This window comes from Archocentrus centrarchus, chromosome 1 (assembly GCF_007364275.1).
Source record: "Archocentrus centrarchus isolate MPI-CPG fArcCen1 chromosome 1, fArcCen1, whole genome shotgun sequence".
NCBI lineage: Eukaryota > Metazoa > Chordata > Actinopteri > Cichliformes > Cichlidae > Archocentrus > Archocentrus centrarchus.
The window spans coordinates 9,936,044-9,960,591 of NC_044346.1; the positions used below are offsets into that span (position 1 = coordinate 9,936,044).

General features: G+C 41.8%; 1 protein-coding gene across 1 annotated transcript in view; it reads right to left on the minus strand.

Moving 5' to 3' along the window:
* Nucleotides 1–7,371: 7,371 nt before the first annotated feature.
* LOC115780351 (protein tweety homolog 3-like) overlaps nt 7,372–24,548 on the minus strand; it is a 29,217-nt gene continuing 12,040 nt past the window's right edge. Inside the window, exons 4-15 of the mRNA XM_030729506.1 lie at nt 19,049–19,160; nt 18,732–18,952; nt 17,737–17,832; nt 17,513–17,585; nt 17,309–17,384; nt 15,066–15,121; nt 14,839–14,931; nt 14,608–14,700; nt 14,073–14,209; nt 12,018–12,191; nt 10,288–10,363; nt 7,372–8,560 (exon numbers count right to left, since the gene is read on the minus strand). Coding sequence (XP_030585366.1) covers nt 8,426–8,560; nt 10,288–10,363; nt 12,018–12,191; nt 14,073–14,209; nt 14,608–14,700; nt 14,839–14,931; nt 15,066–15,121; nt 17,309–17,384; nt 17,513–17,585; nt 17,737–17,832; nt 18,732–18,952; nt 19,049–19,160 — 1,342 coding nt within the window. The 3' untranslated portion in view covers nt 7,372–8,425. The remainder of the gene's footprint in view (nt 8,561–10,287; nt 10,364–12,017; nt 12,192–14,072; nt 14,210–14,607; nt 14,701–14,838; nt 14,932–15,065; nt 15,122–17,308; nt 17,385–17,512; nt 17,586–17,736; nt 17,833–18,731; nt 18,953–19,048; nt 19,161–24,548) is intronic.

Consider the following 24,548-nt stretch of genomic DNA (forward strand, 5'->3'; position numbering starts at 1 on the left):
ATGGAAACTGTTGGAGGTTGTTTCCTTATTTTTATATGTAGCTTATTTCCTTTTTTACCTTCATTTGATCAGGCATGATCAGACTGTAGATTTCAGTGTTGAGGTGCCGACAGGAAAGTGTTGTTACCTTTGGACAGATCCACTCTGTTTCCATCTTTTCCTTTTTTTTTTTTTTTTTTTTTTTTGCTAAGCTATTTTGCTAACCTGAGAGTTATGAGAGTATAAATCTATTTATCTAGCTCTCTGCAAGAATGCAACAGGCCTGTTCTCATATAATTGGGGTAATTAAAGTCAGATAAGTCAAGGTTGGTTTTCTCTCACGAGTAGGGGTGTTTAAAACCTGTGGGATTGTCTGTCCGGATTTTTAAGACATTTTAAGATTTTTGCAGTAAGTACGTTTGTTTTGTAATTGGGCCGTAACGCTGCATTCATCCTCTGAGAACAGGGAATGCCGACACCAGTTCACTCTCATCAAACTCACGGGCACGTTTTCATTTCAACACTGAGATTATCAGACCTAGAGCGACGAACCAGGCACGCACAGCTGCCTTGAACATTTGTCGGCATTACCCAGAGAAGCTGCAGTCAGATCGGCTGATCTTTAACATCCCAGTTCCCTAGCACAGTCGGCGTGACGTGTGATTGCGCCCTTGGAAGAACCGAGCAGGTATTAGACTATTGAAGTCACAGTGAGTCATGTGTGCTGCCTTCTTCATGCTCTGAGGTGGATTTTTCTCCTGCTGTGTGCTACAAGAGAAAGGGCAACTCTCTGGGCTATGTTTCGATCTGATTTTTACCGTTCTTATCTGGAGTTTCTGTGTAAGAAGGCGTACTGTAGCTAACGATTTGAATGTAGATTTACTGTTCAGTGCAGCTACCACGGTTCCATTAGAACTCTTTAAAAGTTAGAAGCTGCTGCTGTGTAGTGAAGCCCGGTCTGCTTTTTTTTTTCTTTTTTTTTTCTTTTTTTTTAAGCATCCCCTCTCTTCTTCCTCTTTAATCTAAATGAGGCTCCTCTGTGAAGCAATCAAACAAAGAAGGAAGACTTTTTTTTTTTTCTCTCTCTCTCAGTTTTTAGCATCATGAAGCAAAACCCATTTTCGATGGTGTTAAACAATCAGTGTTCAATATAAACCTCATTCTTAGGTATGTGTTTTATAACCGCACACTTTGCTGTCTTATTATTTGCAATTTGTCATTTAATAAAAAGACTAAAAGGAATAGTCTGACATTTTGGGGAAATGATTTCCTTTGCTTGTTGGTGCGGAGATTACATTTGGTGTATGACGTGATGTCAGTCTGCTCATCTAATTCTCCATGAAAACAATCAGATTTCCCAGAATGTCAAACTGTCCTGTGTCCTGATACGAAATCTTCTTTACACAGGTTTTTTTCCAATGCAAATGGAAGGATTATAACACATTATGCACTGCTTTTAAAATGCTGTTGTGGTATGAAGTCATCGTCCACTTTGAGGGTTGTTTTTGTTTTTGAGAAATGACTCATGTTGAGTCGTCTTTGCCATCTTTCTGTGTGGTGAAAGTAGTTTGTGCAATTAATCAAAGTTGAGCCCCATCCCTCCTCACATGAATGTATATATGTTGATCTGTTGCTCGTGAAGCATAAAGGCTCTCTCCAGTATCTGGATTATATTGTTAATGAAAGTGTTTTTATCAATCAACTGTTTGTGTTGAGTTTTTTTTTGTTTTCTGCTGACTCTGTGTTACAGTATGGGGAGTTGAGGCAGTTGCAGAATCCTCCAATCAGAAACAAGCTAGAGTGATGAAACTTGCACATGCTCAGAAAGCTTTTCTTTTTGCCTATTGAGGAGAAGCAGGCATAAAGTTTTAATTTTTTTTTTTTTTAAATAAAGTTTTTGAATTTATGAAAGTCAAATTTGTTGTCTTTATTTTTTTGCTTGGATTTTACCAGGAAGTTTGTGGCGTCGTCCACTCCAACGAGCATTTTGAGCAAAGCTCTTTCTCGGACGTTGGCTGCCTTTTGTTCCATTCCCTGTCAGTGTGATCCCACACCGCCTCAATGTTCAGCTCCAGTTTCCTCAAAATTTTCAGAGACACACTGTCTCCATGCTGAACATGGTGTCTGTGGAGACAGACTGGTTCATCCCTAAGTTAGTTTTTTTTGTTTTTTTTATAATGCTTAAATTATTCATAGGTCACCATTGAGTGGTTTCATAAACAAACATTCCTCTGAAAAGGTCAGGTACAGGGACTGGACTGAAAGTGAGTGAAAAAGCAGCCAATGTCCAAAGAAAAGCTCTGGAAGGTCTTTGGATAGCCTGGAGAACGATTGCTCAAGACCGCTTTAATAAATTACAAGTCTGGCTCCTTCGACATAAAATACAAGGAAATGAGCGGTGAGTCAACACTTTTTCACAGTAGTGTACTTTTTAAAAATTAAAATTGTCTATTTTATGTGTTCAAATAATACAGGATACTGCCAGAAAAGTGTGAAAGCAAAGTACATTTCATTGTGAGTTTGCCAGTATATTGGAGTAAACCTGATGAAGCTACACAAGTCTTATATATCTGACAACCTGAAGATGTGTAACCATATAAATAAGCATAACAGAGCCCCAAATTAGATAATACTGTATTAATGTGTGTTACTTGAGAGACTGTTCGTATACTTTTTAGTGCCTCTGATTTCTTGCGTTCAGTTGAATGTTACAGGGTCTTTTATAGTATAAATCAAATGCACATATGTTTCTTATATGAAAAGATCATTACTGTTTGAAGAAGCCTGAAGAAGAAGCTTTGACCTTTCAGCTTCTTACCTGTTCAGGAATCTATGGGTACCTGTCTCAGGACACCTCACCGCCGCGCCCAAACCCCATGATTTTCATCTCACATTCACACTAACAGTCCTCTTATCTGATCAAGCCATGCATGAGGACCTGCACAGATAAAGGCAGAACCAAAAGATTAGCAGCAGACTGTCAGGTATGTGTGTGTGTGTCGGCGTCTCTACCTCTCTGTGAACCCACAGATGTCAGGCTGTCTAGGCCGTGGGGAAAACTCACAGCAGTGAATGTCTAAAAATCACTTCGGTCTCTTACATGCTGCTGAGTGGACGGCGACACCTGCTGGCTGTATGTGCAACTGCGCTGTTTTTCAAGGTCAGACATCTTTGTGCGCCCAAAAATGTAGGTTTCATCTCCAGCATCATGCCTGTGATACGCAACATCCTTTCCGACTAAAACACTCAGGATTTAAATTTAATCAGCACAATTCCAGATTAAATTAGTCTAGTTACTGAATAATTATCCCCCTAATTTTACCTGGATCCTCCCCCTTATCAATGATTATACATTATTTCAGAGAAAAGCTTTGTCTGCTGATTCACGGTGTAAAGCAAAAAAAAAAGTTTCCTGTTTCCAGTTTTACAGCAGAAATGTAAACTGCTGGTGTTACTGCTCCAAATACAGAAGCTCAGTGAGTGGAACGTCCTCTGAGGTTCAAACGTACTGCTTATTAATTTAGTAGTACAAAATGTAACTTATACTAAGCTCTTTCTTCATGATGAAATCCCTATAAACTGCTACTATTAAACTGTAAGAATCTCGGGGTTATAGAGAGACAAAAGAAAGCAGCGCGAAAATAAACGTAGCTCTGTAGAGGTTAAAACGTCACATCAGCTGCACTCGTTACTGTAATTTATTAATGGATTAATGGAGGTACCTCTTTCATTTCACTGCCATCAGTCCAGTCCCTTTCATTATCTTCCTGATGTACTTTGCACTGGTATTGATTCTGATTATGCAGGAGGACACTGTTATAATATATCACATCAATAATGAAATGATGGAAGCTGAGAACACATTGAAGGAAAACGAATGGATGCCAAACAGATATTTCAGTATCACCGAAGAGATTTCAGGACTTCTAAAACACATCAGCTTACAGTGAAGACATACTACACACTCACCTGCCACTTTATTAGGTTCACCTGTTCAGCTGCCCGTTATTGCAAATACCTAATAAGCCAATCACATGTCAGCACCTCTATGGACTTTAGGGATTCAGACATGGTCAAGATGACCTACTGAAGTTCAAACTGACCATCAGAATGAGGAAGAAAGGTCATTTAAGTCTGTGTAGGTTCTCAGTCATCCAGGTCATAGTACTCCCATCTCTAAGTTTCTTGAACTTACCTGAAACCACTGATTGTAATGACCCACGCCTCCTTTCACACCTTGGCACATGTGATTATGTACATGAACAATAGTGGGTCACAACCACCTCCAGGGGACACCCCCACTGGGGTTTACATACCTGGGTCTCTCCACCTTTTGGTTTGAGAACTGAAAAAGCCTCTCGGATGAGCTGTGAAACATCTTGAAGAAACTTAAAGAAGGCCACCTTTTTTTTTTGGAGTGGCTGTAGCTCAGGAGGTAGAGCAGGTCCCCTACTGATTGGAAGGTCAGTGGTTCGATTCCTGGCTGCTGCATGCCAATGTATCCCTGGTAAGATACTTAACCCCAAGTTGCTCTCTGATTCAACTGTTGGAGTGTGAATGTTAGATAATTAAAGCACTTAGCTTAGTTAATCATGGAAGTACTGGTGTGCATGGGTAAATGTGAACGTGTTGTATAAGTGCTTTGAGTGCTCAGACTGAGTAGAAAAGCGCTATATAAGAGCTAGTCCATTTACCATTTTTTTCAGGCTCCAGAGACAAAGGTCATTTAAGTGACTTTGAATGTGGCAAATGGGCTGGTCTGAGTATTTCAGAAACTGCTGATCAACTGGGATTTTCCCACACAGCCATCTCTAGGGTTTACCAAGAACTGTCTAAAAGCCCAAATATCCAGTGAGCGGCAGTTCTCTGGGTGAAAATGCCTTGTTGATGTCAGAGGAGAATGGCCAGACTGCTTCAAGCTGACAGGAAGGCAACAGTAACTCAAATAACCACTCATTACAACTACAGTATGCAGAAGAGCTTCTCCATGGCAGCAGCACAGGAAACTTGGGGGCTACATTTTGCACAGGACTCACCAAAACTGGACAATAGAAGACTGGAAAAATGTCGCCTCATCTGATGAATCTCAATTTCTCAGTTGGATGGTAAGGTCAGAATTTGGTGTAAACAAAATTCATGTCACGCGGCTCACATCATCTCAGACTGGTTTGATGAACATGACGGTGAGTTCACTGTATTCAACTGGCTTCTACAGTCATCAGATCTCAATCCAATAAAGCACCTTTGGGATGTGGCTGATCAGGAGAGTGACATCATGGACAAATCTGCAGCAGCTGTGTGATGCACAATGTTTCCAGCACCTTGTACTTGTACTAACAAGGTGTAACTAATGAAGTTTCCAGTAAGTGCATGTTTCCTGGTGTGTTTCCTTGAATATTTGAGTGCATTTAGACCCGGTAAAACCTTCTGAGCTAACTCTGCATAAAGAGAAACATGGTGATAAAAAACTGAAGCAGCAGCAGTCTTTATCAGTACGTTAAAGTTACTTTAATTTCTTTTTTAAAACATTTATTCCAGGCTGAATGATATCATTACCACAGTTTTGACATGTATATCATTAATATCTTAGTTAAACCATCAGAAAATAAAAACAGCCATAGAAAACGTTTGTCTCACATCTGAACAGTTGTGCATTTGACGTCCTGTAAACACCACGCAGGAGCACACGCTCTTTACCGACTCTTAATGAGCGTGGCTCTTTCTCCCCCACACCACAGCCCACCCCACCCCACCCCATCATGACATACTGCAACAGAGCAGTCAAATCACAGAGAGCATTGGCACAGAACTTCAAACACAGCATTAAGTCAGGTGTGCGGACGACACTGTAATAGTCTTATTAAAACGCAGCAAGACAGAGAGAGTCATTCACCATTAATAAGAGAGGAAAAACGCTGCTCTTGCCTTTATTCTCCTACAAAACAACTAGCTATTATTTTATCTTTAAAGTCTGATTTTTACAAGACAGAGAAACGTAAAAAAAAAAAAAAATTAAAGAAGACATGTCGTGATATGAAGAGTGCTGTAAGAGTTTAAAAACATTATGAAAGGCCATTAATCAGTGACTAGTCCCACAGATCTTAACACTGTTTGCATCCATGGTGCAATAAAACACTGTAAAAGTACTAGACCATAGGTAGCATTGTTACCATAACATGGACATTTCCTTTCTAGTAAAATCACACATGTAAGATTGTCTCGCTAAACACGAGAAGTGGTCATTGATTAATAAGACAGTATTAAAATGCTGTACAGGAAGGGTGGTGGAATAGCATATGAGAGTTCAGGGCGGCTGACTACATGATTTGGGGCTGTTCTTTAATTCAGTTACTACATACTACATCACCCATAATGCAAAGGATTATTTATGTGGTGGTGGGGGGTGGGAAAGGGGCGGGGGTGCTGCTACTATCGCTCTAGATATGAATGTAAACGGGATAAAAAGTAGGGAAAGATGGGCTTTAAATAATACTGCAGTATGTATAGAAGGTGTGTGTCTGTAAAGCAAGTTTGTGCGCGTGTGCGTTAATGTGTGTGCAACGTCAGTGTAGAAATGACTCAGGCTAGATAGGCCGGCCTTTGCTGCCTGCCAGTCAGACACAATTATCACTGTACTCGCACAGAGTAACACTGACATTAGAGCAACAGCCAATCACGCCGCGGTGGTGCCACACACACACACACACACACACACATGCACACACACGGGTTCACAACTACTGATTTTATACACTATACACAGAGAGCGGGAGGAAAAGCCACTGGCAGTGACCCAGGCAGTGAGTTTTACTTCTCCATCTCACAAAGTCACCTCGAAGAGAATTTGTGCTTGTGGGTAAAAAAAAAAAAAAAATACAATTTTTTTTTTTTTACAAAAAATAAAAGACTCGATTATTGATGCTAAAGGTTTATATGAGGTCACCAAAATAAAAGCACAGGAAGAAACAGAATACTACAGTTGGTCACAGTATCACATCCTCAATGTCAGGTTCTGATAAACAAAAAAAAAGAAAAAGAAAAAACACTCACTGTCATTTTGTGTAACATTTTTTTTATCAGGGATTTTTTTTCAGGCTTCAGGACACAATTTACATTTAGTAATCATGGAAAGCCTCTCTTTTGTACTGCTTTTATGTAACACATCCCTGAATTAAAAAAAACAAACAAAGAAAAAACATTAAAAGTAACAAAAACATTTCTGTCCCTCCTCAGTCCGGATCATCTCGACTGACCTTACATAGCACCTCGCAAATGTGTTGTTGCAACTATTGGTCCACTGTTTCCCTTTTCAAGTGTCTCTCCTCTTCCAACTCTTCCAAGTTGGAGGGAAAACATTCCACATGAGACCCCCCCCCCCCCCCCCCCCCCCCCCACTTCTCGAGACGTCCGGAGGCAGTAGGAAATGAGGGCAGAATCAGGCATCCCTCATTTAATTATTCAGTTTTTTGGCACAGGTTGAGCCTTCGTATGTCCTCTGTCTCAAACTCCATTTCCCAAAGTTCAAAGCAGTTATTTCACAACAGGGTTACTGGCTCATAAATGAAACATATGCGCACGTTAACAAGTATGGAGACGTGGGCACACTTTGTTTGTTTTTTTAGTTCACAATTCAAGTCTTAGACGACGATGTTAAGCTAAAGAGAGAATGTGGATGCAGTGGTGCAGTTCATCTAAGCATGGCTTTCTGATTCACTGGCTTATTATTTACACAAATGAGTGTTTGGTTAGACTATCTGCCTATCTGTGTGTATGCACGTGTGTGTCTGTGTGTGTGTGTGTGTGTTTGTGTGCATGAGAGATACAGCAACAATTTCCATGATAAACACACAGCACACCACATTACCAGTAAGGATTCAATAGTCTACTTTTCATGAAATCAGAATAAAGCACATGGTCACTATTTACAACTCTGTACAGTACGCATGTGTGCGTGTGTGTGTGCTTGTCTGTGTGTGAGCGTGTCGGGGGGGTTGAATGCTGAGAGTGGCGTGGATGCCTTCACTGGACGGCAGTGTACAGATGCCAGTGGAGAAGAAGAACAAACTGCAGAGAGGCGCTTTTGTGGCCGTGCATTGTGGTTATGAGGGCTGATCCATCGCAGCAGAGGTGGATCGAGCAGCTTGGGGGTGTGCGTCCATAAAGAAGAGAAGCGGAAGTACTTTTCTTCTATCTGCCTTTTTGGTTATTTTGGTTTGTGTAGGTAAGAAGTAGAAGTTGAGCTTCAAAGTGCAGTCATGTGCTGTGATACCTGGTTGATGAGTTGTGTTATTTCTGATGAACCGGTCAGTGTTAGATTCAGTGGACCTCCACAAACTGGACTCCTGTCGGTGCTTAAAAGCACACAGTTCTGGTGTTGAGTACTGAGTTGGATCTTGCTGTTGGCTGTGAGAACTGGATTCAGGCAGTACTGTGGCTGAAGTGCTTTCTAGTGGACTGAGGACTGTGGTCTGGCAGCAGGGTGAGGCCGGCTAGCGGGATCCAGTTGGTCATTGGGAACGGAGCGTCGATTCTGGTCTGGTCGGTTGGTCGCCAGGTACTTCGCTCTCATACTGGAGGTGTACTGAAGGGGCGGGGGATACACAAAAAGAAGAAAAGCGCAAGGGACAAGAGTGGGAAATGATGAGAAGCAGGGAGAAAGAAACAGAAGAGAGGGATGAAAAGAAGACAAGGAAACCATGGACAAACAAGGATTAATGCTTGCTGATAGATAGATAGATAGATAGATAGATAGATAGATAGATAGATAGATAGATAGATAGATAGATAGATAGATAGATAGATAGATAGATAGATAGATAGATAGATAGATAGATAGATAGATAGATAGATAGATAGATAGATAGATAGATAGATAGATAGATAGATAGATAGATAGATAGATAGATAGATAGATAGATAGATAGATAGATAGATAGATAGATAGATAGATAGATAGATAGATAGATACATAGATAGATAGATAGATAGATAGATAGATAGATACGTTAACACAAACACACATGAAGAGCAGAAATACTGTGACCAGTCATTTGGACAGCCGGGGTTTGATTACAACAGTCATTCATTATGTAACAGCTGATCAGGTCAGGATGATGTTATTGTAAATTAGCAGATGTGGTTCATTCGTAGTTAGTTGCTCTACTTCTGATGTAGTAGGTTAGCCTGGTATGAGTTAGTGGTCTCTCGTGAGCACCTAGGTAGTTACAGTTGGAGGTCTGTGGTTTCCACATCGCTGCAGAAGACAGAAGAGCAGCTCTGCACAGGACGGCGGCCCAGCCATCGGCCCTGTCTAAGAGTGGCGAGTGGTCGCCATTTTGTTGGCTGCTACATTTCAACAGTGGAGGTGGGAATAAGTGCTCCTGTGGCTGTGCAATGGTGAAGGGTGAGGGAAACACAGGACACATACACCTCGACCAGAAGATGCACACACAGACACAGTGTGGGAACAAGGGAGGGGAAGGAGGAGCGGGAACTTTAGAGGCTTGGGCTCAAGTTTGCTCGAATTGCAATAAAAATGACCGAGCTTGACTGCAGGGTTCGGTCAGGTTGCACGGAGCAGGAAATGCAACCTGAGCCCTAAACTAATCGGACTTGGATTGGTTCAATAAATGCTGTCACACCACATATTGTAATGTAGAAAGTGTACAGGTGATACTGTATGGAAACGACATCCACAGCTACAGGCCCAGCAGCACCTTTTCAAAGCCAAAACAGTCAGCATGTCATTTCTTACAAAAAATGTTTGCGGCTCAGAACAAAAAACAAAAAAACTCTTGAGGTGGTCAGCAGCAAAAAAATAAATGCTATGTGGTCCGCACGTCACACAGCGCCAACCAGACGTTTTACATCAGAAATAGAAGACAACTTTAGCCGAACATGACCCAACAGTTACGCTTATCAAAACAGTCTGCCCCCTCTTTTGATCCAAGTGCAGATCTGACTAACAAACGGGCTTCTTTTCAAGCTTCCAGTTTTCCCAGGCTGCCAAAATGACCTTCATGAAGGCGATCCATGATCACGGTCTATCGTGAGCACAGAGAACACTTGCAGTGGTTTAGGGATGGGGAGGTGGGGGTGGGAGGTGGGGGGGGGCTACCTTCCAATATCCACAAATAAGCACGCTATGAAACATCAGAGATAGTGAATAATTTACACCATTCTTTCTTTGTGTCTTTGCACTTAAATGAATAACATGCCAACTGTGTGGGATCTGAAATGTGTCCCAGCAGCACTGTGGCTATTGGAAGATAGCTGAGGGAGAATGTGTTCTAGAAAGTGTGCACTTACAGAGGGTGGAGGGGACTCCCTGCCAATCAGGGGGGTGTTCTCACACCGAGGGTTCTGAAAGTTTGCGTTCTGGCTCCTGCATTATAGAATAAGAGGTTACTGCATGTCGTCACCCTGCCGCTGAGCTCTTGATGTGCTGTTGATTTGCTGATCTGCTCTAATATATGATGACTTTGACATATGGCCTCTGACAAATGACCTCAGTAATTATTACCAACGTGGGACTTTAGCTTGGTACTATAGTAGCAATGACTTATAACATCTCGACCATAGTCCAACGTAATTAACATACTTTCAGAACAAAGGAAAAATATTGACTCTCACAATGGGACACTGACTCAGTAAAATAGGACTTTTATTATTGTGGATAAGCACAGGAGGTTAGCCCGAGGCCCACATTTAAAAGAGCTATACGCCAGTAAATCTTTAGGCCAACATTTCAACTATTAAAGGATTCAAGAAGGTATTTTAGCATAATAACAGGCTACAAATGTCCTGCGCAAGCAAAATTTATTAGGGAGCTAAATGAGAAGTACTTCCATAACTTCGGGTATTTTATCTACAATAAAAGAGAGAGACCTACAAACCTTAGACTGTATCTTAAAAGTATGAAAAAAACTAAAAATTGTTCATTCTATTACTGCAAAGGGGCACTGTGTGTACAGAAACCCAGAACCCTAACATGGAAAACAGAACTGGAAATAGTCCAGACTGTATAAGCGGCACTTTTTTCCATTTAGCTAGATATAAACAAAAACCAGTCGTCACTCGTGTGACACCAGTGTTTTTAGTCCACTATAGTGTAACGGTGGTGGGTTTGCATGCTTTGGTCATCTAACTGTAAATGTATGATTTACATTACTGCCAAACCAGCTCCCAATCTTTCTAACTGTATGCTGTGGTACTTATTTTTTTAGGATTATGGGAATCTGGAGTTTTAGCCACTGCTGGCAGCTCCCTCTTGCTCTTTAAGGTCAAATTCAACAATCATATGAGACTGCATACTTATGCAATGACAGCTTAGCTCTGACAAAAAGTAAAGGACTCCCCATCAAACTATCTGGCAAAGCTCAAAAGGAATACATTCCTCCACAACTTTGTGGTATGCTTTGTAGTATCGACGTCAGGACTGGTAAACATACGGGGTTGGTGAATGTGGGCCTTCAATGGACCAAAAGCCTCAAACTAGCACACGTCTTCAAGCCCAGTCTTACTGTCTGGTTTCCTTGTGGCTTGAAAGGCATAGCTCTTTACTTTGCAGCAAACATATTGTGTTTAATCATTGTGCAGAGGCAGTACACACATGTATGCTTACTTCTCTTCTCTACTTGCTATTATAAACACTGCAAGCAATTCAGTTCTCTGCCAACAGCAAGCAGGGTAAAATTAACTTATGCTATGCGAGTGCAAAACTGAATTTTCCTCATTACCAGGTTTTTGCTAACATCGTAGGCTTAAATAGGCAGGCTGGCTGAATACAGCAAGCAGCTGTTTTTTTTAGCATCAGAGAAAAACATGAGTACTAACTCACTCAGTAAATAATATTGCTGACAGTGTGTCACAGTCGACATGCAAGCCATACATATTAAAAAAAACAGCTTTTCTAACTTATTACCACAAGCAGTAAACACTGCTGCGCTTGTAGCCTAGATCACAGGGGGGCAAGCATCAGCTACCTATGGCAGTGTATGATCCTGCTAGCCGCTAGCTAGCGGTGGGTGCTAACTCACATGTATTCAGTGACGGGGGCATTGCTGACAGTGTGGGCTGTAGCGGGCAGGCTAGCTTCGCTACCGTAGCTGGAGCCACAGCTGTAGAGACTGGGCATGTGAACGCGGTACAGGTTATCGTGCACACCGCCGCGTGAGGCACCCGACTCGTCCTCTCCGTCTTCCTCATCCATCCTTCAATTGGTCAGGGTAAGGGCCAGGCACGAAAGGGCATGATGAATTAGAGGGGAAAAAAATAAAATAAAAGGTACAGGGAGAGGGAGATCCGAGAGAGACAACAGAGTGTAAACAAGTGGTTGAAGAGGAGGTTAGGAGAGGGGGAGGTGTACTTGTACTATCAGGAGTTCCCCGATATTAAAGACTGGGTAAGGCTATGCCTCCGGCCCCAAAGCAGAACAAGAAGAAAAGGAACATGGGCAGCATTCATCTACTAAACAGATCCACCACAAGTGCAGTGAGGCCCACGGTGCACACATATATTAATATATCTTTTTTTTCAATTGCTATGTGTTGTTACATAATCATCAACTGTAAGGAAGCAGCAGACCCTTCATATTGCATTTCATTGGTAGAAACATGCATGTCATTTTCTTCATGCAGTCATCCACTATTTTAGCAGAGGGAATTTGCTCCTTTTATTAACATGTCGAATTGTTTAAAGAGTGCCCGATTTCAAGAATATTCTCTTACATAATTCATGCATCTCTGTGTGCTCCATGAAAATAAAGCAAAAAAACATCAGGAAAAAAATAAAGATAATATGGCTGGTTTGGGCAAACCATTTTCAGACAAAAAAAAAAAAAAAAAAAAAAAGTCAAAAATGTAAAACGGCCAGCAACGTAACAAAATGAGGCTTCAAATAAGATACGTGCTGATTTGGAAGTTGGATTTCTGGCTGCAGAAAAGCACAGGATTCTACAATTTAAGGACAATCACAAAAATGCATGTGGACCTAGGCTATTTTTTTTCAGGTTTTTTTTTTTTTTTTTTGCAACTCTATACCAGCTGTCCATATATGAATAATATAACATCAGACTGGAGTAGTTTCAATTAACTTAAAAGGGGAGGAAGCTGTATGAAGAATAAATTAGCCTGGCCCTAACAGCGACAGGGGGTGTTATTGCCCTGGCTGGCCACCAGATGGAGGTGTTTCATTCAGTAAACCAAAACTCTAGTTTGCCGCCCCTCAAACAGATGGTTGCAGCACATTCAGTCTTACAGGGAACAGACCCAGTGAGCACTTGTTTTTGTTAAATTCAGAGACATTGTTGATTACTTCTTCATACCTGTTGGGCCATACACTGATACTGCTGGTGATTCATGCCCCAAAACAACAAATGTAAAAGGGGGAACAAAAAAAATTTTTTTTTGGCACAGCTGTTGCATCATTCAAATCATTCAGAGTGAAACGGTCACTGCGAGTCCAGTCAAACGCTCTTTCTCTGATTTTTAATATCTGTTTGAATGGGTTGTTATTCTGACCACGGGGGTCGTTCGGTTTCCTCAATATGCATCACCATTCGCTGAAGCCCAAAGCATTTCCAAATCAGGACAGAGGGGAGAGGAGGAAGGGAAGGAACATAAGGAGGAAGTGGGGCACAGAACAAAAAAAAAAAAACCAAAAAAAAAAACTGTGGTGATATATAATCTAACACAACACTGGTGCTCCAAGTCCAAAGAGGAGAAAAGAAAATAAGAGATATGTACAAACATACAAACAACGTTCAGCCAGACTGGCGGTGCCAACGGCAAACAATAAAATAAACTGGATGGATGTGCAAAGACAGGCAGGAAGATGTACAGAGTGATACAACAGTTTGGGAGGCAGATACACTTAAAAAGAATGACATGCATGGGCACCAAGTAGATTCTTTATGGGTCTTTCCACTGTTAACAAGTCCACCAGCTGAATTCAGTTACACAATTACAGTAAGGTGTTAACGAGCTAGTAACGTGTCAGTCGTTAGTTAACTAAGGAGATGGATTTAGGGATGTAAAGGCTTTGTGTGAGTGCATGAGAGAATCTGTGGATGAGTGTGTGTGTGTGTGTGTTACCTCTTGCCCGGCCAGGTGTGTGGCACGCTGCACACAATAGAGGAGAACATCAGAGCGGTGACAAAGGAGAAGAGAACCAAGTAGATGAGACCCTCCACGCCGTCATAACACAGGCCAGTCAGTGCTTGGACATAGTCCTACGAGGAGGGAGCAGGGAGGGGAGGGGAGGGGAGGAGAGGAGAGGAGATATAACTGATTCTTTAATGATTCGATTCCTTATTTACAGTCATATAAAGAAAAACATAAAACTATTTTACATCTTTAAGCAACCCAAGGAGAGGAGAGGAGTCACGGGGGATGTATAATTCACCAAAACTGCAAACCCTTCTGAAAGCCTACACTGTAACCTACGGCGTGATCTGACATACACCTCCCTAGAAATGAAACTACATGTCGCCTTGATGCAGCCCGCGCACTTATAAATGCTGGCCATGGCATCAGCCACTTGCGTAGGCCATGCCGTAGATTCACTGCACGTCTAAATTAAGCTTCAGTTAAAGACGTCGTCTTTACCACAACACACACTGTAACTCACCATGTGTAGGCTGCGACAGTCAACAAGAGCAGTCAGCTGGTGCAGGCCGACTTCAGTGGAATTCAGCACAGACTGGATTTGCTCGAGACTCCCCTGCACACACAAAGCAAAGGTTACACATGTATGCTCAAATACACTGTAAATATCCGCCTTTATGTACATTCAAACACACGCGCACACATGCACAAGATAAACCCATCTGTCCTGGCACATTCAGATCATCACACACACCTTGGTGCTGGCAAAATCACGTGTTGCTGATCTCAGTAACTCTGCCACATCATCCTGCATCTCCACCAATGCTTTGTGACTCCCCGACAGCCTCTGCAAAAAAAAAAAAAAAAAAAAAAAAAAAGCAAAGCAGCCTCGTCTTTTTCTTTCTGCAAATCCAAATCTGAAAAGAGGAAATCACAGAAAAATGCATTCCAATGAAGCAAAGGCAATGACAAAGACCTTACCTGCTGAAAGGGGTTAATCTGTCCAGAGCTGCAGCTCAGGTAATACTGCAGGATATCTGGGAATATGCCAATAAATACATATCACTATAATGATGCAAACGTTAGGAATGAATGTGTAAAAAATATCCAATATGCGTCCTCTGAGCCATGTTTGCAGTGCCACTCAGGCATAATTGTGTGTGTTTCACGTGTGTGTTAAAGAGGCAACATCTGCGCGCTACAGTAAACAGATAGAGCGGAAACAACTGACAGACAAACAAAAGTCATTAGATGAGTGAAAGGAGGCGAGCGAGGGAGGGAAAGGAAGAAAAGGAGCAACTGAGAAGTAAAGAGGGATATAAAAGGATGGAAAGAGAGAACAAATAGAATTAAATGAAAAACAAAATGTACTCAGGTTTTTTTTGTTTTTTTTTTTCTGTGAATCTGAGACAAGCTGGGGTAGACCGGGCGGGGAGTACAGGGCTGCTGATGCATTGCAGTGAGCACAGAGAGAAGGGAGAGTGAGAGCTTTTAGATACCAGAGTGCCAATCAAACACAATCCCGCTGGACACACACGCACACACACACACACTTGTTTCTTTAAATAGCAGCAACATGTCAGGGTGAGATTCAGCTGTCAGTGAGGAAAACGGACTCTGTTCGAGATGTTTCTGCTCACACCATTTGTCAACATGCAATATTTGTGTATAGGGTGCCAATATTTTGTTGGCTGCTCCTAACATCCCTTTACCATAAAATGATCATAATTTATAATTAACAGAAAATTTCCAAACATGAGAATCCCCGCTCCAGGAGCTGTAGACCAAAACATTCAGCGAGTAAAAGAACCAAAAAAAATGAATTTGGTTTTTAATAGAAGACACACACGTGTGTCCAAACTTTTGACTGGTACTGGAGATTTTATATTGTGTATATAATATTCTTATTTACATAGTATTTATATTGTGTATTATATATAGTATTTATATTGCATTCTTATAGCATCATATATTGTATTAGTGTTAACTGCTGCTTCTGCTGCAAAGGATCAATAAAGTTCTTTTCCATAACTTTAGTTCTAGTCTATAACTCCGACCTTGGAGCGCGTCCTACTGTAAATCCTTAACTGGCCGATCAGCATACATTAGCAGTACTGTTTCTTGTAAATGCTGACATATAAAGGATACTTTATTACACTTAATTACTCTATCACCAGGTTGCCTGGTGATTGCACATGAATTTTTTTTTCCACATTCGGCAACCAACTGCAAGTAGCTGCGGCGACCAGCAGGTCAACCAGAGGTTGCGCGTGCAACATGTTTGGGCAACTACTTTCAAACTTAAGACAGGACAGGTCTCTCCAAACAACTGCGAACCAACTTGGACTAACTGCAGTCACTCTCAGACAGACTGGTGAAGCTGTGAAAACGACTGCCGTCCAATTTCTAAACACAGACATGCCGACAGTCTTGAGCCAGTACGCGCCGGTGAGTGAAACTTGTCTCTGACGTGTCTCTTTCCAACAAGGGATTGCAACAATTGCATTCCCGTATAAAAGCAAGGTTACCAAAAGCCTGTCATTGTGCGGTTAATTTACTGTCCTGCAGCAGCTACGTCACTATTTACGGAGGAATTTCTGCTTCACATCTATGAGGTTCTGGCTGGACTCTGAATATAAGTCATTAATGTGAATTTCTGTGTATGCAGACAACAACAGGTCTGCAAGAGACAGCGACAGATTTGCGATTTTCAGCGATTTATTACAGTTAATTGCTGCATTATCACAAACAGACTGCACGTAATTGCCAACTTGACCCCATCTAATCGCACACTGATAGCAGACCAACAGCAGACTGACTCCTTTTTCATCTCTGTCTTGATGCACCAAAGTTGATTTAAAGAGGGCAACTGGCTGTGAGTGGTCACAAACCTGCCCCCCCTTCCATGTGGAAGATTACTGCACACACTCGCAATAATTTTGGTTGTGCTACCATCTCCAACCACTATTTCCCGTAAGAAGGGAATAGAACGTAAAGTCTGTAACTGGGCTGTGAAGGTACTTTGTTTTAGAAGTGGAGAGCCTCTCCTCCCCGAAGGTGCTCAAAAAATAAATGTTGTTTAAAAAATAAATAAATAGTGCACCATCTTTGAATCGCCCTCATGAAAAGTGTGATTGTTGAATTCATTTTATGATTATCTGAACCACAAAAAGCTTTTTCTTTTTTTTTTAAATGACCAGAGCTTTATTTTCTTGTCTCCGTACCTTGGTTAATGACAGCGTTTTCCTTGGTCACCCTGGTGATGTACGCATCAGGGGAGACGCAGAAGTCGCTGGCTGACTGTGGGGTGAGCACACATGACACATCAGGCTACAGTAACATGCTGAACGCACTCACTCGAGCAGTGGGTAAAGATTACATCACTGCAGAGACAGCGAGCTCGGCAATGTTGCCATGGCTACACTTACAGCAGCAACAGCCAGCTCCAGGCCCAGCGATCCCCAGCTGATGATCAAAGTCAGAACTCCCAGCAGACACACTCTGAAGAACAAAAAAAACAAAGCATCTTTTTAAAGTGCGACTCAGCTTACCAACACGACATACACAAGGCAGTTTTAGCAGACACAGAGGCAGACAGGATCTGAGTCATCCAATAGGAGCAGATTTCGGTCTGTGATGTAAAGTAACTCACCCAATGAGAGTTCCTCTAGAGTTGCGTATCAGGCCAAACAGCACCAGAAGACAAATGAGAACGTCAAATAGCAGCAAGCCGAGGTACCCCAACCACCTGTAAATAAAAATAATTTTCAGTGTTTCACACAAACACTCAACACCAAGTCAAACAGATAGATATGCAATGCAAAAAACACAAGGAATGAGCTAATTAATACTTTACCAGGAAATTTATCACAGAACGACATCTCAAGGTCAGACCCCTCAGTTATTTTATTAGTTTTAGTCTCATAATTGCATGAATGTACAGTCACTGGGCTTCCAAAGCTTCGGGACTTTATTTTTCCACCACTTTATTTGTCATTGCTCCAAACTGCAACAAAGCAGGCTAACAAAAACAGTCGGAATATTGAAAGAAACCCCTAAAAAAGAGGGACAAAAACTATTCATGCTCAGATTAGAGTATCCATTCATTCTCAAGCTGCTGGGAAGGACAGATTCTCCATAAACTCACTGAATATATATACCGGTAGTGCCGGTCTCTGGCTGCATGACCGCAGATGCTCGTCTCTGGATGAGTGATCTGGAACGATCATTTCGTTGTGTGCCTTGTGTGCACAATGACAATGAGTTGAATCTAACATGTAACATCTAACATCTAATATCTTTTAAGGAACCCTTTTGAAGTGTATCTCGGCTTCTCCATTTGATGGTACATCATGACATATCTGATCCAATGTATAACAGCAGGTAGCCTTCATTCTAATTAGAGCTAAAGCTGGGCCCACATGTAACTTTATAGATTATGATTAGTTGCTGGTGTGTCAACCTACCCTCCCACTGGTAGCTGCTTCAGGCTCTGGTCTTAAAGCTGAAATAGGTTTAACCTGGTACCCATCAGCTTTGCATCGCCAACAAGTATCCCGGCTGTTGTCGCTAAAACTCATTGAATGTTAAGAGTAGTCTTGAGTTTGAGCCAGCAAAAAAAAAAAATGCACATTTGTTAGTAATTACCTGTAAAAGTCAAAGGCCTCAGTTTTGCGGGCCAAGTCCTCCAGGGAGATCTCAGTATTGGACCAGAACGGAACATCGACCATCAGCCTCACCAGCTCATCCAGCTGTCCCTGGAGCTTCTGGACAATGGACACATAATCTGTCTGATCCTGGAAGGCTGTCTCTAACTGGACCAAGTTCTCCTCCACAGTCTGGTTTAAGGCTAGGGCGCTGTCTGACACCTAGACATAAAGAATTGTCATCAGGATAAGGACTTTCGGAGGACACGTATCCAGGAAAAAAAAAAGAAAAATGTTTTGCAATCAGTGGATAACTACCAGTTTCTCCACTCCAGACACGGTGCGGTTGGCATGACGGAAGGAGTACGCCAAACGAGTGGCTCCATCACTTGACTCCCCGTTTCCATAGAATCCTACAGCTATGCCAGCACTAGAAGGAAGGCAGAAGACAAAATGTTTTTTTTTTTCTTTTTTGCTATACACATATCCATATCATACATAAGAACCCACTGAATGCAGCTGCTGAATGTAGTTGCTCTGTGAACCAGCAACAGGCGACATTGAGCTCTTAGCTTTTTTGCTTTGGTGTCACCCTAAAGCCTCAGGCAACAATAGGGCTACCAGGAATGATTCTCACACACACACACACACACACACACACACACACACACACACACACACACACACACACACACACACACACACACACACACACACACACACAGTCCAAACAATAATTGGGTCACCAGACCTCAAATAATATGATCCTTCTGCAGCTCTGCACCCACACTCACACATTACATATACTACAATATCTAGGGTTCTTGGCCTCCAACACCCTTTATCCCAAACTCAGGTCCTCCTTAACCATGTTCATGCTACGACTAACCCCTCACACACTCAACGCCCCCATCAGAGAAATCTTCTCCACTCTCTATTTTGTCACTCCCGACTCTTTTCCCCCTACATCCCCCTCCCCACTATGCTTTTATGTTCTCACTTAGCCTGTAAAAGCTCTTGTGCCTCCCTGCCCTCCCTTTGTATGCATGCTTGACTGACTGTATGCTTTGTATTGATGATGCCTCTGTCTGCACACTAACACCAGACAGATTTGTAGAGAGAAATTTATGGCCATTGTTAAGGCAATTCATTCTAGCCCATTAGATTTTGAGTAGCCACATGTTACAACAGGGTCTACATTGTGTGTGTGCATGTGTTTGTGTGTGTGTGTGTCTGTGTTTTACGACATATGTGACATAAAACCACAAACACAGAAGAAAAAAACAGAATGTCAATAAATCCAAGCATGGAGGCACTTTAACGCGTGTGTCGATGTACCCACTGTCTACTTCATGTCTTCATTTCTCCACCCATCCCTGCCTCCCACCATCTCGCTCCATCCTCCATGCGATCTGAGCTTGAACAGTCAACCACCTCCCTCAGCTCCTGTTTACTCATCCTCTTCTTCTCGCCTAACACCAATTCTCTCTCCCACTCCTGTCTCTTAGTTCCATTTATCCCTCCTTTCCTTCCTGGTTTAATACCTGCCGCTCCTTTCATTAGATTGCATAAGCTTAGGATATGAGACAGACAGGGGTCCTTATTAAGGCAAAAGTTCAGAAATCAAATAACAGCAAACACTGCCCAGCTTAGTTCTGATAATAAAAACAAGCTCCAAACAGGAGAACACAAATACATCACTAGGACATCATTTTGCCTTTGAGGAACAGCAAGCTGTTTTGAATGACGCTACCTCAGAGAGTCAGAGCTCTGCTTAGTTTCTGCTTCAGTCCACTTTCAACTCACATCAACTGACTTCATAAGCTAAAAATGCTTTGCTGTACCTAAATGAGCACCCTTAAATGCAGTCAGATGGAGCTCAGTAGATAAGAGAGTAAACATTGCACGCAGTCAAAACTAGGTTAAGATGAATTCCAGTCCAAACAGATTCACTGCAGTCCAAAGAAAATGCATCCAATTAGCAAACAGCATTCAGACAATTAAAAACATGTCTTACTACAGGCAGAATATTATGACTATTCTGGGGGATGCATTAATCCAATTTGTGTTTACCAGACCCCCTTACTTTTTTGGGGGTTTTTTGGCCTTTTTTTGATAGTGGAGATAGACAGGAGAGCAGAAACAGGGGAAGACACACAGCAAATGGCGACAAGCTGGGACTCGAACCTGCGCCTGCCACACAGCCAAGCGGCACACATGGTCACCTGCTCACGCCCTGAGCTATCCTGGAGCCCAACCAGGCCCCCTTCCAGACTTTAATTTCAGACACTATCCACACTAAAGTCATAAAAAACATTTTCATTAAACTAAATTGATACAAAGATAGGATACATGCATGGAGGAACATGATACAAATCTGGGCAACAGTGTCACAGTCCCTGTGGCTTTTATTAGTTTTAGTGTTATCGCCTCCTCCTGTGTGTGTCCAACAGTTTCTGTCATCTCGTTTAGTGTTACAGTCTTCATGCCTCATTGTTAGTTATTATTATTTTACTTTAAAGATTTGTTTTCTAATGTCTCGTTTTGGTTGTACTTCCTGCTTTTGTTTCCCTCCTTTGAGATTGTTGTTGACCGTTTTCAGCTACATCTAGTCACCAATCAATGTATGTTAGATTGTCTGTTTATGTTCCCTGTTGTTCTCCCATTTGTTCCCTGTGAGTCTTCCTCTTGCTCCTTGTTCTTTTGCCTCCTTCATGGATTCTTGTTTGCCTTTTCAAATTGGACTCTGCATGGGGTTTTGATTGGCCAATAAACGTTCCGTCCTTGTTGTTATCCCTGCCTCCCTCTGTGTCCTGCTTCTGGATTCTCTCACCAATATATAAGAATATACAGACATATCTGACCATTTTTTTCAGCAATTTAAGGTATGCCCATTTTCTGATGATCTCTCTATATAATTATTTCAATCATTCCCCTTCTAGGTTCAGATTTCCTAGGAATCCAGCTTTAAATGCTCTTTACATTCATTCACTCACAGTCAGTCTCGGTTCAACAGCCCTGGCCTCATGTTACCTTATCTGGTCTCCCAGTGGTGTGGCATATATTTTCAAGGTACACAGAGTACAAATATTCAAAAAGTACTCAGCATTTTTTTGCCTGATCGCCTACTCTTTTCACAACGACAGCAAAAGAAGCTAAAGCAAGCTACGATCTCCTGTGTAAACACACTACAGCTGCACACAAATGGAGGAAGTCCACATGTAGCTGGCGCTGGGCCAAAAATAGCGCATGATGTCATATTAATGGACCAAAAAGAAAACAACAACAACAAAAAAACGTCTGGACACACAAACACAAACACACACACGCACACAATCAAACACAAATTCATGTTCATGTATTCTCTGATCCATATTCAATAAGAAATATAGCTAATCATAACGTATTAAAACCTCTTCAGCTCTGATTCATGCTAACGGACACACACACACACACACACACACACACACACACACACACACACACACACACACACACACACACACACAAAGACAGCTTCCCCGACTGTATAATTCATTTCTCGTCTCTGCATCAAATCTGCTTCTGTCTCCATGGCAACCTTTCTAGGCCAGGAAGAAGGCTGAACAGAGAGAAATAATAAATAAAGGAGGAGGACTAGCAGAGATGTAGAAATGGAAAGAGAGGAAGGAAAAAGTCAAGAGAGGAGAGGTAGAAAATTGATGAGCATAAATGAAAGAGGAACAGCCTGTGTGCGTCTCGAAGCGGGCAGAAACGTGCGTGTAATGTGTGTTTGTGTGCCTGCAAGAGCAGAGTCCGCACAGTCCAGTATCTGTGATCAAAATATCCTACTGCTGGGTCACTTGGGTTAAAAAAAACTCAAGAATGCACACAAGCTTCAGATAAACACAAACACTGAAGTGTAATGGCCTGGCTGGCTCCCACATACACCACATGGGCTTCAGGCATGTGAACAGTGCAACAGCTAGACTCAAATCTATCATGGTATATGCGGAAGCAGGAATTGTGACTTGCCACCCCTGCCACCTATGACGCATTTCACTGTCACCCTCTTTTCATTTATCTATTTGCCTGTCAGGACGTGCAGCTGCAACAGATCTGCTGATCCTCTGACCAGGACTAGCTTCCCCACCTTCAGCAACAAACATGTACCGGAAAGACTTTATTACACTTAAAGTGACATAATGAGTTGTCAGCAGTCTCCACACCTTCCTTATCGTTACTTCAACTGTTCTACTTGGCTGGCCCCTCCCCCCACACCCAGTGAAACACACACAGGCACGCATGGTGAAACAGAGCAGCAGAGAGAAGAGAAACTATCCTGACCGTAAATGACTGCAAAATGCAGTAGTAAATTTAGCCCTGAGCTGATGCTAAACTAGTGCACTAACCAACTTTTTTTCACTATGATTTCTTATGAAGGACCCGTTAGACAATGTTAGGAGAAACACTGGATCACTATTATCAGCTGTTATCACATCCTCTCTATTTCAACATGACAACTTTTTAGTGTCTGTAAATAACTATTAATTCAAGAGCATTTGCAGTACTGTGTATAGTTACTGTGGTATTTGAGATAATGAGTCTCTATTATTGCTTCACTTACTTTGTGTCACAAATTCAACAAGGTGCTGGAAACATTCCTCAGAGATTTTGATACATATTGACCTGATACCACCACACTGATGTGAATCTCCCATTACATCCCAAAGGTGCTCTATTGCATTGAAATCACACACTGAAGTCACATTTAAGGAGCCAGTTTGAGATGATTTGTTGCTGGACCAGAAGCAGCCATCAGAAGATGGGTACACTGCGGTCATAAAGGGATGGACATGGTCAGCAACAATCCTCGGCTGTGGTGTTTTTCTTATTTATTTTATTTTATTTTATAATTTATTTTTTCCAGATTTAAAATTGCTTTAACAAGGGACTCCTGGCCAAAACTGGGAGCGATATACAGAGTTACATATAAACAAACATAAAAACATACATATAAAGTGATGCTCAGTTGGTACCAGGGTTATTATAGTTAACGAAAACGAACGAAATAACGAAAACTGAAATTGAAAAAACATTGTCGTTAACTGAAATAAATAAAAACTATAATTAAAAGGAAAAAACGATAACTAATTAAAACTGAATTGCGAGTTTACAAAACTAACTAAAACTAACTGAAATTATCGATAAGCTGACTTTCATTTACTTGTTTTTTTTTTAAGCCTTGTGGATTGATATGAAATCATTTTTTCCGCTCTCCGAGTTTAAGCTGGGAGCGCCACAGGACAACTGTGTGTGTGAGTGCGCATGTGCGTGCGCTCACCGCGCTGGTCCGCAAAGTAATAGCTGCGGTCTGCCGAGAAAGCGGCAGAGTCCCGTATGGAGGTTCTTTGAGTACAAACACCTGCACACGACCACAAGGTAATTAACACTCACAATCCAGCTACACAAGCATAAATGTGGACATGAGGTCGGCAAGTTCCGTAGGCTATGTACAGAGGCCACAAAGACCCTGCAGGTTTAATTAGCAGCATCTAACCAAGCTAGCTCCAAAACAGAAGCAGCTTCAGGTGGTGAGAACATCAGGATGCAGATGGATTTGAGCTTTGACTCCTTCAAAGAGTTTGTTTTTGTCACCACATGTAGCTGTTGTTAATCTACTGCACTGATGCTGAACTTTATTGTGGAGTTTATTGTAGAATTTATTGAGTTTGGGAGTTCATGTTTTTCTTTGTTTCTCCCTGTTGATGTTCATGTGTGTCCTTAATATTACACACATTTAGCATGTCTTGTGAACAGTTGGTTGTTGAATATATTT